The sequence below is a fragment of the Trypanosoma conorhini genome, assembly GCF_003719485.1.
Source record: "Trypanosoma conorhini strain 025E chromosome Unknown Tco_14.4_contig_00256, whole genome shotgun sequence".
Lineage (NCBI taxonomy): Eukaryota > Euglenozoa > Kinetoplastea > Trypanosomatida > Trypanosomatidae > Trypanosoma > Trypanosoma conorhini.
This window is the reverse complement of record NW_021704344.1, coordinates 1-15,505: the sequence shown is the minus strand read 5'-3', so window position 1 is coordinate 15,505 and position 15,505 is coordinate 1. Positions and strand designations below refer to the sequence as shown.

Here is a 15,505-nt window from a genome sequence, read left to right as displayed (position 1 = left end):
CCCGCAGTGTGTCATGGCGCGGCGACTGCGGCGGGACCACATTTCTCCCGCCTCCCGCAGCTGCAGGAGCCCTTTCGCTTTCTTCCCACGCACACTTTTCTTTTCTAACGCTAGATTCGTGAAAGTTTATGCCATTTTTTTTATTTTTCATTCCGCCCCTTCTCTCCTGTTTTTTTTTTTCTCTTCACGCCGCAGACGCTAATTAGCATGGATGCTGCACACATACACGCGCGGCGGGATGGGCGCGCGAGGAAGAGGGGCGGAGAGGAAAATCGGTGCGGAGTGTCTGCCCACCACGCTAGAGGGGATGCATACACATACGCAAATGCAACTCGATTAAACTGTGCGTGTAAAGTGGGGCAAACACAGACGCACGCACACACTCAGTTCACGCCACTTCTTCGTTAGTTCTCTTCCGCTTGGATATTTCTTCTCGGTTTTTTTTATCTCTCTCTTTTTGCTTGTTCTCTCCTTATGGGTGCGAGTCTGTGTGTCACTGCGGTCGCTGGCGTTCTGCACGCTTCTTTAGGGCCTTGTTCTGCGCCAGCACTTGGTTCGCCAGCCACGCCTCCGGCAGGGCTGTTGCGACGAGCTCCACCAGCGCGTGGTTGAGGTGGCCGCAGGTGCGGGTGACGACGCCAAGTTTGTTGAGCGTCTGCCGGGCCATTGCCGCGGCGTTGACCATCATGAACGACTCCCGCGGCTTGCGCGTGCTGACGCCCTGCGTCATTTTGCTCACGACTAAGCTGGGCGTCACCACCAGCACGTCGACGCCGAAGGGCCTGAGCTCGTACGCGAGGCCCTGGGCGAAGGAGATGCTGAACGCCTTGCTCCCGGCGTAGGCCGCCAGCATCGGCGTCGGGATGACGGCGCTGATCGAGGCGAGCATGACGACGCCGCCCGAGCGCTTCGCCTTGAGGCGGGGGACGATGTAGCGCGTCATGCGCAGCGTGGCCTCGCAGTTCACCTTCAGCATCCGCAAGTCGTCCTCCGCCGCCGCCTCGTCGAAGAAGTTGGCGTACGGGTAGTTGACGCCGACGTTGTTCACGAGGATGGCCACCTCCAGCGCGTCGAGCTCGGCGAAGAGCCGCTTGTACTCGCTCGCGTCCGCGGCGGCGAAGTCAAAGACGACGGCCTTCGCCCTCACCCCCTTCTGCTCGGCCGCCGCCACCACCTCCTCGAGCCTCGACCGGGTGCGGGCGATGACGCAGACGTTGAACCCGCGGCGCGCGAGGTCCATCGCCATGGCGTAGCCGATGCCCTCCGTCGCGCCGGTGACGACGGCCCAGTCGCCGGCCCTCGCGTACCTGCGCCTCAGGTCCGTGGCGGCCAGCAGGTTGACGTACAAAAATTTCACGAGACGATAGAGGGCCACCGCGACGGCCAAGGCCCCAACGTAGGCGAGGGAGGAGCACAAGAACGTCATGCTTGGCGCAAAAACAACAACAAAAAGAAAGAGGAATAAAACGGCCCCGGTTGTGGTGGCTGCTCCCCGCGGCAGGGCGGCCGTGTTGGTGTTGTGGCGGGGCGCACAAAGCGTGTTTGTTGGTGGTGGGAGGGAGGGAGAAAAAACAGGGAAGAAAAAAGGAAGGAAAGAGTAGCCGAGTGAGTGGAGCCCATGCCGCTGAAACAGAGAGAGAGAGAGGAGGGAGATGAACAGAGACAGCAATGATGTCAATTGCCGCCGGCAACCGCAGCCAAACACACTTTCACGCTCTGCTGTTGCTGTTGTTCTTGCTGTTTTGTTTCTCGGCTCTTCTTCACACATCAGCGCGGGCTACAAATGCGCGTGTGGGCGTATGTGTATTACTGTTCTCGTTGGTTTGGGGAGTGCCTCGCCCAGCTGCGGGTGTACTCCGCCTTTATTATTTGTGTTTGCTTTCGCTTTACTCGCAGACACGCACGCAGACGGAAGAGAAGAAAGTGCTGTGCGCGCCCCATCCCACCCCGCCGCCGCGTTCCTCGCCTCCCGTGCGTGCATCACGCCACGGTGGGGTGAATCAGCGGGCACCAGCGGTAGTGGACGGTTCCATCGGCCGGGTTCCGCATCGCGTCGCGGCGGCCGGGTATGTGCTGCAGCCGCAGCCGCACGCGGTCCACCACGACGGTGGCCTCCACCACCCCGCAGTGCTCGTCCATCGTGCCCAGCTGAAACTGCCGCACGTCGGACTGCGACAGCACCGTCGCGAGGACAACGTCCCCGGCGTGAAACGCGGCGGAGGGCGGCGGCGGGGTCAACTGGTCCTTCCGCGGCCTGAAGGGGCGGATGTCCTCGACACGCACCACGCCGCGGAACGACCCCGCTAGCCCGACGCCCACGCCGCCGTTGCTGCACCACGCGCCGTTGACGGCGATGATCTCGCCGTACGCGAAGGCGCGCGACACACGCACGACGCGCAGGTGCACCGTGTCCCCCAGGCGCGGGCCGAAGACTGTGGCCGACTTCGCCAAGGCGGAAGGCGCGTCGGTGTCACATGCGTCGCCGGCTATCAACGCGACGTGGGCGGACTCCCGCCGGCGCTTGAGGGGGCGGTGGACAGACACGGTACTCTCGCTCCACTGCACGACGCCCAGCCGTGTCGCTATGATTTGCCGCTCCTCCTCCGCCGATGCGGCGGCAGCCACCAGGCGTGTGCAGCAGCCGTCCCCGGCCGCAACGTCGTCCCACGCGCCGCGGCTCGCACCGCCGGCGTAGACGACGTCGCCGGGGACCACGCGCCTCCCTGTGCTCACCACCACCGTCATGCGGCAACCGGGAAGGGACTAACTGCACGGCGACAACGCGAAACTTCTCTGCCCGCAAAAGCCCACAGACACACCCAGACGGACAGAGAGAGAGAGAAAGCGGCGGAGAGACGCAACGCTGCCTCCTCCTTCCCGCACCTTTTTGGCTCCTGCTACGCGGCTCTGTTGGCGTTGGCTGCGGCGCGCCGAGCGAAGGCAAAGAGGGGGGAAAAAAAAACAAGAACTGCAGAACACAGCGAGAAACAGAGACGGACGCGGGCGCCCGACGCAGGGGGAGGGAGAACCTCTACGGCCACCCCCACAACAAACACACACCCGACGAGGGAGACACGCACACACGCATGGGCGCGTGTGTGGGAGAGGCATGAAAAAAAGTCACAAAGACGTAAAGGAACCCCCCCCCCAATAATAATAATAATAATAATAATTAGAACCCCCCAAAAGAGAAAAAAAAGGCGCTACCCACGGCTTCTAAACTCCTCCGTCCAGAGCCCATGGGAGAAGGTGCATCCACGTCAAGTGAAGCAGCATCCTGTGAAGAGAAGAACTACGCAAGCGGCAAAATAATCCAACTACATGATGGACAAAATATATATATATAAACAAACAAACATAGGCCCTACTGCGCTGCGGAGCGACTTTCTCCTCTTCCGAGAGAAGGAAGACTAGCTCACGCGTCACACAGTCCCTGCTGGCAGGGTGAAGGCGAGGCGCCCATCCACGATGCCCTCCGCCTTCTCCCGCACGTACGCGCGCTCGGAGGGCAGAAACCGCCACGCGGAAAGGCTAAAGGCCAGCAGCAGCAGAACAAAGATGATTGCCACGTAGCGGTACACCGGCACCCAGACGATGATGTAGACCAAGTAGGCCCCGAGCAGGGCGGTGATCAGAAAGGAGAGGAGCATCGAGCAGCCGCAGAGGAACGCCATCGTTCGTATGTAAAGAAACACAAACAACAACAAGATGAATAAATAGTAATAATGTACGGCGCCTTCCCCGAGTGTTTTTTCGCGGTGTGTTTGTGTCGGTGATGTCTTGAGGGCGACTTTTGCCACGGCGGAGGCGTTTGGGCCGCACGAGAAAAAGAAAGCAAAACAAAAAGGGGAAGGGAAAACGAAGAGTGCCGGGGAGAGCAGCGGTGGGCACGCGGTCGAAGGGCCAACGCAGACACAAGCCCCAGCAGGGGTGGCAGCGGCGGTGACGCGGACGCGGCGAAGAGGCACGCGCGCGCGCACACACACACACACACCCCACCACGCACAAGAGGCACAGAGAGAGAGAAAGTGGGAAGTCATGAAAAAGAAAGAGCAAGAAAAAAAAAACAACGGCATATAAACGGAGTCTATTACCAAAGTGGGCTCAAGGAATGTCTAGCAGACACGACGGGGGTAGTGGCCGGATATTTATCAGGCGCCCACCTTCACCAAACACGGGAGAGTGGCAGAAGCACAATAAATGAAGTAGCAGTTCTAGTGAAAACAGTCTATGATCTTGTCGTTTCAATTTGTGCGGAAACCATGTAGGGATGAGAAAACGTCCCGTTTGCGAGACCTCTTCGCATTCTACCAGCAGATGGGAGGCGTACTCTATGCATTTATAGTCTATAGCAGGCGTGTGCGCAGCATCAAAGACGTAGGACGTGGTATCCGTACAGCCACCGGCCCTCAGTACAGTCGCAATGCCCGCGTCCACGGAAGCGCTGGACGTAAACAACACCACACGCCAGCCCCGAAATGGCGGCATTGCGGGTGACGCTGGTAAGCGTCGCAGAGGATTTTCGTCATACTCATGTAAGCGGTCAACGATCCAGTTCCCACGCCGCGCGGAATCAAAAACGTAACGGGGAGACACAATGTACTTCAGTGCGGCACAGCAACTCAAATATTTTTCAGTGCGCTCGGCCAATCTTTCGGCAACGATCAAGTGGGTTGTTTGTGGGTTGTACCGTTTGCCATTATCTACGCGGCCACCCAGGAGGCGAATGGAACTAATAACCTCATCTTTTAAGTCCTTAAGGGAATTGCTAACTTGGAAGCGCCACTGTGAGGGGTCCAGGAGAAACTTATCTGTGTCGCTCGCACTCCACAGAGGTGCAGCTTTAGCAGAGGGCTCACGTTGGTAATGAATCACCTGCGACAGCTCCGTCGGGGAGCCCGCTAACGTGGAAAATATGGCGGGCGACGTGTGAACGGTCTCCGCACGGGGTCGCTTCGTCGCATGCGTGCAGGGCTGTAATTCTTTAAACTGTGTGCTTGGGCACGTGGTCACCGGGTGCGTGTCAATCAGGTTCATCGCCTGCTGTGGGAACGAAGAGAGTTCACTCCGCGGGACATTGCGAGAGACAACAGGTGCGGAGGCAACAGGGCTCTTCACCGTAGCCGCCTCTGTCAATGAGGCGCTGGGGCGTGCGGTGGTGGTGTCTAGTGCGCGCAGCAACTCATCCAGCTCGTCGTCAACCTCATCCCCGACGGAGGGGTTCGCGTACTGCAACAACTTCTCCCTTGTTGCGTGGAGGATGGCGCAGGGGGTGGTGGGTGCCTGCGGCGAAACGAGGAAGTTGCACCCGAGTTGCTGCGCAACACTTGGCTCCCTGCCCGCCTCGCACCGCCTCAGCACCACAGTTGTGCAGTTGAACCTGTGTAGGAGGACCTCTAGAAGCTCCAGCTGCGTCTCCCACGCGTAGTGGGATGAAATCGCAAAGACGTAGCGATTCTGGCAGCCGCCCTTCACTTTTTCCCCGCCCTCCTCGGCGGAAGTCGGCTGCGGCTCGCTGTCGCCCCGTCGCACCCTGGGGGCGACCATCTTCGCTTTAATGGCGTCGTACAGCGCCGCCACCGTGCCCGAGCATCGACCCTCCGCCGCCCCCCCGATCTCCTTCACGAAGGTTAGGGCGGTCTGGCTTGTGTGCTGGTACAGCCGCTCAAAGATGAAGCGCAGCATTCCGGTCAGGCCGTGCAAAACGTTTTTGACGGAGGTCGTCTCGGCAGCGTCGGCGAGGTTGCGACTCACAATCCCCCAAAGAGAGTCGTAGGCGTCATTGATGGACTTCCGTTCGTACACCAGGGCCTGCAGGAGGTTCTGGTAGGCCAATCGCGACGCAGGCGGGGCGGAGTCCGCAACCATCACAGCTCAGAGCGCCCCTGACTTTGTAGGCGCTCTCCTTTACGGCGTCGATATTGTATCCCTTCCCCCAGCCAAGAAAAAGCAAAAGAAAAGAAGCCACATACTTTTTGTCGCTGTTGCAGGGGCAGCACGGGAAGAGACTAGAGAGCCGGTGCAAAGAAGAGGGTACAAAAGACTCGCTGCCTCACCCTCGCGCGGAGGCCCAAGGATTGCGGCGACACATTTCCCATGCAGCATATTTGCTCCTGCCTTTCAAAATCCCTTTTCAGTCGAAGATGCAAATCGCGTACCCATACACGCACTGAGAAGCAGGCGCATATATATATATGTGTTGGGCCAAGTTGCAGGTAGAGTGGTTTCACTCAGCGGGAAGACCACCTCCTGCCTGAGGAGTCCATGTTGGTAGCTGTGGAGCATCCGTTTGGGCCTGCGGCGGCTCCACTGGCCTCTGTTCTGCATTCTTCGAAAAGGACAGGTACACCGCCAGAAATATGAGAAAGAGCAATACTAAAATGATACCAGTCAGCATGAGCTTGTGTTTTATCATCGTCCGGTGCATTTGGGTGAGGATCTTGCGCGCCTCTGAGATCTCCTCATTGACGCTATTTGTGGTGGCGTTGATGCGATGCATCGTCTCTGTCTGGGTGCGCAGGCCCTGCATCACCGTCGCCCCGGTCTCCTCCGTGTCGTTCAGCAGCCGCTCTGCCCTGCCCAACTTGCTCGAGGCCTGCTTCACCCGCTCCGTATTCTGCATCATGTGCAGGCGGTGCTTGGCGGTTTCCTCGTCGAGGCCCAAGGCCCTGGCATGCACCGGGGCCGGGCCGGCCGTCGCCGAGGCGCCCATGAGGTCCGCGCGGTCGGCGGCGGCACACTCAGCACGCGTTTTTGCGATCTCCTCCTCCAACCCACGCGCGTCCCTTCGATACTCCGCCAGCCGCTCCCGCAACGCCGCCCGCTGCGCGGGAGGGACGTCGTTGCTTTCGTACTCCATATTGTTCAGCAGCTCCTTCAGCTGCACCGTCAGCCGCACGAGCTGCGCGCCGCGCTGCAGGCGACTGGCAGGGCCGGTGGCCGGCGCGGCGGCGTAGCCGTCCGCCTCGCGGTTGAGCGTCGCGCGCAGCTCGTCGAGGCCCTCGCGGACGTTTTTGACGACGTCGCGGTACTCCTCCTCGTAGCTCTGGAAGAGCGTCGACATGGCGCGGCCCCCTCCCCTTCCCTCCCATCGCCCGCGGCAAGCGAGAGAGAAAGAGAGGGAGGGACAAGGCAGGAAAAAAGAACAGAGAAAAGTGAAAAAATTAACCCAGGCAACGGCGAGAGGCCGAAAACAACACGCGGCGGCAAGAAAAGGCAAAAAAAAAACAACCCGCACACACACACACATCAAAGAAACCGACAGGGGGGGGGTGCAGCTGAAAGACAAGACCGAAACACTTGCAAAACAAAAAAAGCAGGAAACAGAAAGGCGCACACAGCCGCCGCACCGTCGACTAGCGCAGGAAAACCAACCCCACGACGCAGAAGATCAGTGCGAGAATGACGCCTATAAGGCACAGTTTTCTCTTCGTCGCTGTGCGCTGCATTTGGTTAACGATTCTGCGTGATTCCATGACTTCCGCATCGACACCATGAATGTTCGCGTTGAAGTTCCGCATCGTTTCCGTCTGGGCGCGAAGCGTGGAGAGGGTCGAGGTTCCCAAGTCGCTTGCGGCGTGCAGGGCTCGCTCGGCCCGCTCCAGCGTCGTGGTGCCCTGCCGCAGCTTTTGCGTGTTGCCGAGCATGCGGGTGCGCGCCTCGAGGGTGGCGTCGTCCAGTGCGTCGTTGCCGCCCGTGATGAGGTCCATCCTATCCGCATCCTGCGACTCCTGCCGCAGCCTAAACAGCTCCCCCTCAAGAACGGTGACAACCCGCTTGTAATCCTCCACGCGCCGTCGCGCCTCGCTTCGGGCCTCGCCCGCTTCCACGTCATTGCTCTCGTACAACATGCTTGTGACGAGCTCGCGCATGTGCGCCAGCCCCTGCTGCATCACCTGGCAGTGATGCGCGCGGCTCTGCGGGCCCGTCGCGGGGGGAGGCTCGTACGCGCTGCAGTTTTGCTTTAACGACTCCTGCAGGGCCGTCGCTGCCGCCCGCACCTGCCGCGAGCTCTCATTGAAGTCATCCTCATAGGAGGCAAAAAGCCCGGAGGTCATAGCTACCTGTCAGCGCCGGGGCGCAGAGAGAGGTCAAACAGAATAACAAGAAGTCAGAGGCAATTCAAAGTGGCTAAAAATAAAAAAAGAACCACAACAAAAAAAAAGGTGTCGCTCCCCGTTCCCTCATGCAGCTGAATGCGTCCAACGTCTCGCCGGGGGTTCAATGATTTCACATGAAAACAAATGCCCTCTCTTTCTCATATTCAGAAATAATAACTAGTTAACTTTCAAGCATTTTCCACTGTTTTGGTTTTAGCTCGCCAGTACACACCCACGCACACGCACACGCACACACGCATAGAGATAAATGAAAAAGCACGGAAGGGGGGAAAACAGCGGGTGCATGGGAACAGACCGTCAGCATTTGTGGAAGTGAGGAGGTGGAGTGCATACAAAAGCCGTGCACGAGGCACACAGCCAACGTCGCAGGTAGAAACAAGGGAAGGATCTCTTTTGCTTTCCGCTCCCTTTCCTGTCTAGTGTTCTTTCTTTCTTTTTTATATGTCTTCTTTTGTACGAAGCCTGCCAGACAAAAAAAAAAAAAAGAAATGGCAGCCAGGGGCGTGCTGAAAAACACAAACAAGAAAATTACTCTGGCTGCTTCTCTTTGATTCATTTTATTCTCCTTCCCCCTCCTTTGTGTTGGTGGCTGCTGCTGCTGCCGCCGCTCGCCGCCTCCCCCCCGTTTGCCGCTGGGGCGGGGCGGGGCGGGGCGGGGCGGGGCGGTAGCGGCCCCGGCAAGTGAGGGGCAGCGAGGGGGGCGGAAAGTACATAACGACGCCGAAACGGTGGCGGGGTGTCACGCACGCAAAGCACGCGGCACGTTCCGCCCCCGCCTCCGCCGCCAAAAACCGGGGGGAGAGCCTTTTTTCTGGGGTTTGTTGTTTTCTTTTTTTGATTTCCGCCTCTCTGTTCCTTTTGCCCCCCGCCCTTTTTTTTTTTTGCCTCTCGCTTCCTCCGTCTCTCTCCCTCGCACAGACACACATGCGGGGTGGGAAGAAGGGGAGGGCGGCGTAGAGGGGCGGGCAACACGCAGTCGCGGCAGAGGCAAGCGGAGGTGAAGACGACGCAGCGCACTGGTGGGTAAATTATACATGCAGCAGCGCGTGGAGATGAACCAAAGCAAAAAAAAGGGGGCGGGGGAGGACGGGGGGTTGGCAAGAAAGAGCGAGGGAGCCAAAGGCACACAGGCAAAGAGAGGAAGAAGAGGAAGAATGGCATTATTAAATGTCGTCGAGCTCCCTTTCTTCTTATTCTCCTTTTCCCAAGCAACAGTCGGGGGCAGCGTTGGGAGAGGGGGAAAATAAAACAAAAAGATGAGGCAAACAAGTCTCACGACACGCATTCTCGCGCTGCCTTCGAGCCTCCCCACACACACGCCAAGGCTCGCTCTTCGTTTCCATGTATACGTCCCTTTTTCGCCTGTGCGGCGCTTTCCCCCCCGCCTTCCCTTGCTGCCTCCCCGATCGCCGCAAGCTTGTCGTGCCCTGCTTCCGCAACTGCGCCGTGTAGCCAAACGGAAGCGGGGAGGAATTATTTTAATGACATCCGTGCGTGTTTATTTGTGCTGCGTCCCCCCTCCTCTCGCTCAGCTAACCGCCGCCACCCGCTTCGTTGTTGCCGCTGCCGTCCTATTTGGCTTTGCTTATCCACTATTCCTTTCACCCCCTCCCCCGTCGTTTTATTTCCTCGCTGCCACGAAAGCCCCTGTCGGACTTCCCCCGCGCTTCCTCCAACATCTGTTGCCGTTTGGGTTGCCCCTGTTTAGGAACTCCGGGGCCGGTTTCCCCTCTTTCTAGTATTATACGCCACCTTCTTCCTTGTGGTTTTCGTTGCCTGACTTTGTTTGTTTGTTTGTTTGTTTGTTTGTTTGTTTGTCTTTCCTTGCCGCGGGTGGCCTATCTTGCCGGTGCGGATATCTACGTGAATGCCTATACATATATGCGTATGTATGAGTATTCTGCGTGTTCTTTACTTCATCATTCCTCGCTCTGTTTCCCTCCGGCGTGGTGGCCGTCGGTGCCGCCCGCGCGACTCACAGCACCTCCTTCTTGCACACCGGACATGTCTTGTTGGAGGCCAGCCACTGCTCAATGCAGCGCTGGTGAAAGATGTGGTGGCACGCCCGCAGCTCCATCGTACGCTCCTTCTCTTCGCTGCCCTCCTGCCATTCCGCTTGACACACCACACAGGCGCCTTCCTTCGGCCGCGGCACTTCCTGCGTGCACTGCTGCATCTGCTCCTTTGTAATCCCCTTGCTGACGTACCCGATGCGCTCCTGCAGCTCCAGCAGCTGCTCGTAGGACATGTCGTCAATGTCCTCCGTCATGCCCAGTGCGCGCTGCGCCATGGCTTCGGAAATGGTGTTGATAACCCCCGTGCCCCGCATCACGTGGAGCAGGTACGACGTCAGCTGAGCGCGCAGGAAGCGGTCGCGCAGCGTCGCTGCGTCCCTTCTCGCAGTGTCGGACCTGCCGTCCGTCCCGCTGCCTGGGGAGTGGCGCCGCGGGGGCGAGAGCGAGCCCTGGCCCTCCGAGTCCCTCTCCTCCTCCTCCTCGTCCTCCTCCATGGAGAGACGCACGTCTACGCCGGGGGGGAACGACAGAAAGGGGGCGCCGGTCAGGAGCGAGAGCAGCTCAAACGGCGCCTCCGCGGAGACCCGCTCCTGCTGCTGGCTCCGTATAATGTCGTTCATCACATCTCTGCGCGTGTTCGGCGACATGCATCGCAGCGACGCCTTGAACTCCTCGTCCACGCCGAGCTGGTCCAGCTGCGCCTCCAGCACCGGGTCGCGCACCGGGGTCGCCTCGGCCGCGGCAGACGGCTGGCCCCCTTGCGCAGGCGTCGTCGACCCGCTGGAGGCCTCCTCCATCGCCTCACTACGCGCCCGCTTAGGGCCGTTATTGCAGTCCATCAACGCCGCGAATGGCAATGCGCGTAAAAAAAGCAAACAACTTGCGGTGCACAAAGATGATGGGCAGAAAAAAAAGCAGGGCAAAAATAAAAAGAAGGAAAAGGAAAGGGAGTGGTGTGTGGAGAGGGTTAGGGAGCACCGCCGCGTGATGACGAGTAGAGGCGAAGGGAACGTCAAGCCCAAGCAATGCCGCTAAATCAACCGTACACCAAATTGCATAAGAAAAAAATATACTAGGGGAAAGCGGGTCCCTGCTGAGAAGCAGCAGCAGCAGTGGCCGCACCGCCTCCAACCCGCTTCGCCTTTTCATGCTGGCTCTGCATTTTTGTTTTGCCGCGCGTCCCCCGCCCTCACGCTGCCGGGGGATTGGACTGTGCGTCGGAATTCCTCACATGTCGCTGCTTCTTTTCCAGAGCCTTCTCGCGACGCTCCTTAAAGGTGTCGATGATCGTGAAGTAGTCCGTCTCCGGCTCCTGCAGCACCTCCTCCTTGAGCTTGCGGTGCTGCAGCCCCGCAAATTGGCTCTCCCACTGGTCGGGGAGCTTCTTCTGCATGTGCTTCCAGTAGAGCAGCATGACGATGGGAAAGACGACGCATGCCATTACCTTCGCCAGCTCAAACCCCTGCACCACGTTAAAGCCGCTGCGGATGGAGGGGCGAAGAAAGTCGAGCAGCCGCTGCGTTCGCGACTTAATAAACGGCTTCTCACGAACCACAACGCGGGTTGTTTGGCCCTTCCGCGTGTAAGTGGCGGGGTCGTACTGATTGACGCGGGCCGGGTTCTTGTCGTGTTCTGCCATCGGGGCTCTGCCTGGGGACTCCCGTCGTGTTCTACCACTTCCTGTGAGGCCTGCGCCTTTTCTTTCCTTCCTCTTCCCGTCCCCCGCTGCTTCGCTGAGGGAACACACAAAACCCACGCTCCCCGTGTATACGCCGCGCGCTAGCCGCCGACACTTCCCACTCCCCCCACCCACCCCAAAAAAAAGGGAACCGATGACGCCGAAGAAAAAGAGAAACGCGCGAGGATGCAGAAAAGGCCAAGTGACGTGAGTTGGCTCTGGCAACGCGAAGGGAAACACACACACGCGCAATCGCGTGAGAAAGAAGGAGTGTGGGGTGGCGAATGGCCGACCAAAGGGAGTTACTGAATGTCTCCTCCCCGGAGGTTTGTTTCTAACGTCTACAGGCGCATTCTTCTTCTTGCGATGCGTAAGGAACCCCCCACCGCACCCGGCGACGCCGACAGTAAGCGGGCGGCACGCGTGCGTTCATCCCTTCCCGCACGCACAGACCCTGCATCCCCCGCCGCTACCAACGGCACAGCTGGCGAAGCTCGGCCTGCAGGCGGCGTTCCTCGACACGTTCCGCCGCCGCGGCGCGTCGCGCAGTTCTCCTCTGAATCAACTCAATTCTTCGCTGCGACTCCGTGTTCCGCTGCTCGCGGGCCCGCGCGCACCGTTCCTGGATTTTTTGCTCCTCCGCCCGTGCAGCGTCGTCCCGCGCCAGCCGGCGCTCGATGGCCCGCAAGTTGTCCCCAGAGAACACCTGGAACTGGGGGCGGAGCAGCGCGGGCAGGTGGGGCGCAAGCGAGGCCTGCGCAAAGGCCGCCTCGCCCTGCGAGCGTTTGTGGGAGCCGACACTCATTGAACGCCGTGGGGTCCCTCGCCTGTGCGTCGGCGCGACAAAGCAAAGAAGAATCACGGCAGCAACAGCAACAACAAGAACAACAAAAGAAAAAAAGGAGGGGGAGGGGGAGATACAACGTGGGTCGGACGGCAGAGGAGGCGGGAGGCCGCAGGGGACAAGGAGACAAGGAGGCGAAGTGGCGTCCGCCCCTTCACGTGGGGGAGAGCGGGGGGAAAAAGAAAAGGGGTGGTGGTGGTGGTGGTAGGGGAATAGGTGCCGCCGGCGTTGCGGGGAGCAAAACAACAAAAAACAACGCACACACACACACAACGCAAAAGACCAGGAGAGAAGAAGGCGATTGCAGAGCACGGAGAAGCGTCGGCAAGGAACCGCGCCGCCAGGTTCCTCTGCAGAAGCTTCGCTCTATCGTGTCTCGGGGACGCTGTGTTGGTGCAGCACCATCACCCGCGCCTCCACTTCGCCCGCTGGCTCCGTGACGAGCCCGTGCCTCAGCGACATGCCCGTGTTGTTGCGGGTGGCGGCATCGCCTGGGGCAACAAGCGCGGGTGCACCACCCACCAACGCGGTGCGGAGGAACTCACGTCCGGTTTGCCGCGGTCGCCAAAGCGGGGCTCGCAGCGCGTGGCAGCCGGGCTGCGTGTGCGGCACCGTCAGGACTGTGTAGCCGGCAGGTGCCTGCTGGGCGTGCACCGTCTCACTGTACACCGTCACTAGAAGCTGCAGCGGGGCCGCGTCCACCGCGTCCAGATGGTACTCAAAGGGGGTGTTAAAAGTATGCACTGGAAGCGGGATAAAGTCGTCAACAACGGCGGTACCAGCGAAGGCCAGCTGCGTGGTAAAGCCCTCATCCACCTTCCCTGCCTCATACACGTCCCCCTCCTCTGTGTCCTGCCGCCACTGACAGTGAAGGTAAAGCGCCCCCTCTGGGACGCCAACGCAACGGTCGATGGTCCCATGTATGTAATGGCGCGCCCGCGCCCTCGAGGCGCGCCGCGCAAGCGGGCCCCCGTCACCTGCCTGCGAGAGGTGTTGAGCGTCTAAACCCACCTCCGCCGCGCCCATAATAGAAGCCTGTTGAAGCAGCACCTGCCGCAGCGCCTCGCGCCGGGCAGATTGAGGGACGCACAGACGATCCTTTACACGCAACGCAAGGCTGCCAATGTGCTCAACGATGTCGTCGGGCTCTGACGGCGTCAGGGCGGTTTCCTCCGCCGCCGTCACTGAAACCTTGAAGGAGTACACGTGCAACGAGTCCACAAATAGCGTGTGCGTCTCGTTAATGGATGGTTTTGCCGTAAAGTGAAACTCACTCCTGTCTGCCGTGATGATGCAGAAGACACGCTCCTCGCCTTCCCACCGCATCTCCGCCAGCGATGCCCCATCCGGGGCGGTGATGCCTCCGATGGCCAACATAAAATACATCTTGTTGCTTTTCTGGTGCTGTGCGTGGTAGTGGCGAAGAATGACTGCCGCCAGGGGGCTTGGGTCCTGCGGCGGATCCACCGGGCAGTCCTCCTCCGCCTCGCAGATGTAATCCTCGCTGGAGGTGTGCGTGAACAAGGCAGCGGCGCTCTTCTCGAGGTGCCGCCGCAACTCTGCCGCCGCCTGCGCCGCGTCGGGGACGGCGTCCCCGTTTCCCTGCAGCAGCTGCAGCCGTATCGCCTGCAGTTCCGCCGCATTGGCGGCGTCCCCCGGCGAGGCCGGCGCCCCGCCCCCGGAGGTGGCCTCAGCGGCCACGGCGCGCGTCATCTCGAGCTTCTCCGCGGGGGAGAAGAGTTTGCCGTCCCACGGCACCGTCACGCTGCACAACATCTCCGTGTGGTTCTCCTCCACCAGCAGCGCCCGCCAGAGCGTCACGCAGAAGGAGAGCCTGCGCAGCGGCAGCTGGCTCACGTACTGCTGCGCAGACTGGAATCGAAAGAGGTCCATGCGTCTGCGCACCCGCACCAAGGGGCAAACGAATGCAGCAACGCACACGCAGTCCGATACGAGGCAAAACGAAATGGAAAGAAGAAGCAAAGGAAGCGTATCCCCCGCAAAGGCAACGCAAACAACGCACCGTCCCCCTCCTCCACCCACCCACAGAAGCTAAAAAATGCCCACATCAACGCCTGAGCGGCGGCGGTCAGGTCTGCCCCGCCCCATCCTCCACGTAGCGGTAGAGGTGCAGGCCGTGCAGCTGCGTCAGCTTCCACTGGGCGAGAAATGGCACCTCCCAGCGGTTTGACACAAGCAGCCCAACGCGTGAGAAGACCTCCAACAGCGTCGCACGGACGGCGTCCAGCCCCTCCGGCAACAGGTACAAAAACACCACATGGCTGCCGGCCTCGGAGCGAGGAAAGTGCCGCGCCACCTCCAAGTGGCGCAAATCGGCGGTCGCAAAGGTGCAGTGAAGACGGTGCGGCGGCGGCACCGTCAGTGCCGCCGCGCGACGCCGCGCGGCGAGGACGAGTTCCTCGTCAAGGTCCAACCCGACGACCGTCAGCTGCAGAGGGGCCACGTCGTCACTGTGGTCGCCGGCGCCTTGCGGCGCGCACAACGCGGCGCTCAGGGACAGCAGCGCGGCGCCGTCGCCGCAGCCGAGGTCTGTGAGCCGCAGTGCCCCGCCGTGTTGCAGCTGAAGCAGCGGCGAGTCCTTCATCCACGCCGCAAGCGCCGCCAACGCGTCTGCGCTGCTGGCAACGAATGGGGAGATAAAATTCCCGTCATCCCACTGGAACGGCAACTCCATCGTGCGTCCTGCGCCTTTGCGACTCCGGCCAAATCTCTAACTCCCCCACCGCACCCCCAGCCCACTTCAAGTCTGTCCGGCGCCACACAAGCACCCACACACAGACACAGACACAGACACAGACACAGACACAGACACAGACACAGACACAGA

The 15,505-nt window shown here is 60.2% G+C and overlaps 11 protein-coding genes across 11 annotated transcripts, besides 10 other annotated features; all 11 read right to left on the bottom strand.

Moving 5' to 3' along the window:
- Positions 1 to 493: 493 nt before the first annotated feature.
- On the bottom strand, positions 494 to 1,426 carry Tco025E_04787 (short-chain dehydrogenase; the record flags this gene model as incomplete). The annotated part of the gene is made up of 1 exon (XM_029371692.1): positions 494 to 1,426. One exon carries the CDS (start codon positions 1,424 to 1,426, stop codon positions 494 to 496), a length of 933 nt encoding a protein of 310 aa, XP_029228193.1.
- A 205-nt stretch (positions 1,427 to 1,631) lies between these two features.
- Positions 1,632 to 1,666: a microsatellite.
- A 51-nt stretch (positions 1,667 to 1,717) lies between these two features.
- Positions 1,718 to 1,750: a microsatellite.
- Positions 1,751 to 1,980: 230 nt separating this feature from the next.
- Positions 1,981 to 2,745, bottom strand: Tco025E_04786 (exosome component CSL4; the record flags this gene model as incomplete). The annotated part of the gene is made up of 1 exon (XM_029371691.1): positions 1,981 to 2,745. The coding sequence occupies one exon, from the start codon at positions 2,743 to 2,745 to the stop codon at positions 1,981 to 1,983; it is 765 nt and encodes a 254-aa protein (XP_029228192.1).
- Positions 2,746 to 3,149: 404 nt separating this feature from the next.
- Positions 3,150 to 3,173: a microsatellite.
- A 249-nt stretch (positions 3,174 to 3,422) lies between these two features.
- On the bottom strand, positions 3,423 to 4,040 carry Tco025E_04785 (uncharacterized protein; the record flags this gene model as incomplete). The annotated part of the gene is made up of 1 exon (XM_029371690.1): positions 3,423 to 4,040. One exon carries the CDS (start codon positions 4,038 to 4,040, stop codon positions 3,423 to 3,425), a length of 618 nt encoding a protein of 205 aa, XP_029228191.1.
- A 64-nt stretch (positions 4,041 to 4,104) lies between these two features.
- On the bottom strand, positions 4,105 to 5,868 carry Tco025E_04784 (putative ankyrin repeat domain-containing protein 32-like; the record flags this gene model as incomplete). The annotated part of the gene is made up of 1 exon (XM_029371689.1): positions 4,105 to 5,868. One exon carries the CDS (start codon positions 5,866 to 5,868, stop codon positions 4,105 to 4,107), a length of 1,764 nt encoding a protein of 587 aa, XP_029228190.1.
- A 358-nt stretch (positions 5,869 to 6,226) lies between these two features.
- Tco025E_04783 (vesicle transport v-SNARE 11) lies at positions 6,227 to 7,063 on the bottom strand (the record flags this gene model as incomplete). The annotated part of the gene is made up of 1 exon (XM_029371688.1): positions 6,227 to 7,063. The coding sequence occupies one exon, from the start codon at positions 7,061 to 7,063 to the stop codon at positions 6,227 to 6,229; it is 837 nt and encodes a 278-aa protein (XP_029228189.1).
- A 292-nt stretch (positions 7,064 to 7,355) lies between these two features.
- On the bottom strand, positions 7,356 to 8,057 carry Tco025E_04782 (vesicle transport v-SNARE 11; the record flags this gene model as incomplete). The annotated part of the gene is made up of 1 exon (XM_029371687.1): positions 7,356 to 8,057. One exon carries the CDS (start codon positions 8,055 to 8,057, stop codon positions 7,356 to 7,358), a length of 702 nt encoding a protein of 233 aa, XP_029228188.1.
- Positions 8,058 to 8,132: 75 nt separating this feature from the next.
- Positions 8,133 to 8,164: a microsatellite.
- A 378-nt stretch (positions 8,165 to 8,542) lies between these two features.
- Positions 8,543 to 8,572: a sequence feature (A-rich).
- A 182-nt stretch (positions 8,573 to 8,754) lies between these two features.
- Positions 8,755 to 8,786: a microsatellite.
- Positions 8,787 to 9,901: 1,115 nt separating this feature from the next.
- Positions 9,902 to 9,938: a microsatellite.
- A 157-nt stretch (positions 9,939 to 10,095) lies between these two features.
- On the bottom strand, positions 10,096 to 10,974 carry Tco025E_04781 (protein containing C-terminal RING-finger; the record flags this gene model as incomplete). The annotated part of the gene is made up of 1 exon (XM_029371686.1): positions 10,096 to 10,974. The coding sequence occupies one exon, from the start codon at positions 10,972 to 10,974 to the stop codon at positions 10,096 to 10,098; it is 879 nt and encodes a 292-aa protein (XP_029228187.1).
- Positions 10,975 to 11,324: 350 nt separating this feature from the next.
- Positions 11,325 to 11,774, bottom strand: Tco025E_04780 (uncharacterized protein; the record flags this gene model as incomplete). The annotated part of the gene is made up of 1 exon (XM_029371685.1): positions 11,325 to 11,774. The coding sequence occupies one exon, from the start codon at positions 11,772 to 11,774 to the stop codon at positions 11,325 to 11,327; it is 450 nt and encodes a 149-aa protein (XP_029228186.1).
- A 508-nt stretch (positions 11,775 to 12,282) lies between these two features.
- On the bottom strand, positions 12,283 to 12,618 carry Tco025E_04779 (uncharacterized protein; the record flags this gene model as incomplete). The annotated part of the gene is made up of 1 exon (XM_029371684.1): positions 12,283 to 12,618. One exon carries the CDS (start codon positions 12,616 to 12,618, stop codon positions 12,283 to 12,285), a length of 336 nt encoding a protein of 111 aa, XP_029228185.1.
- Positions 12,619 to 12,677: 59 nt separating this feature from the next.
- Positions 12,678 to 12,712: a microsatellite.
- A 133-nt stretch (positions 12,713 to 12,845) lies between these two features.
- Positions 12,846 to 12,863: a microsatellite.
- A 160-nt stretch (positions 12,864 to 13,023) lies between these two features.
- Positions 13,024 to 14,550, bottom strand: Tco025E_04778 (uncharacterized protein; the record flags this gene model as incomplete). Its single annotated transcript, XM_029371683.1, has 1 exon — positions 13,024 to 14,550. The coding sequence occupies one exon, from the start codon at positions 14,548 to 14,550 to the stop codon at positions 13,024 to 13,026; it is 1,527 nt and encodes a 508-aa protein (XP_029228184.1).
- Positions 14,551 to 14,746: 196 nt separating this feature from the next.
- Positions 14,747 to 15,352, bottom strand: Tco025E_04777 (uncharacterized protein; the record flags this gene model as incomplete). Its single annotated transcript, XM_029371682.1, has 1 exon — positions 14,747 to 15,352. One exon carries the CDS (start codon positions 15,350 to 15,352, stop codon positions 14,747 to 14,749), a length of 606 nt encoding a protein of 201 aa, XP_029228183.1.
- Positions 15,353 to 15,450: 98 nt separating this feature from the next.
- Positions 15,451 to 15,505: a microsatellite.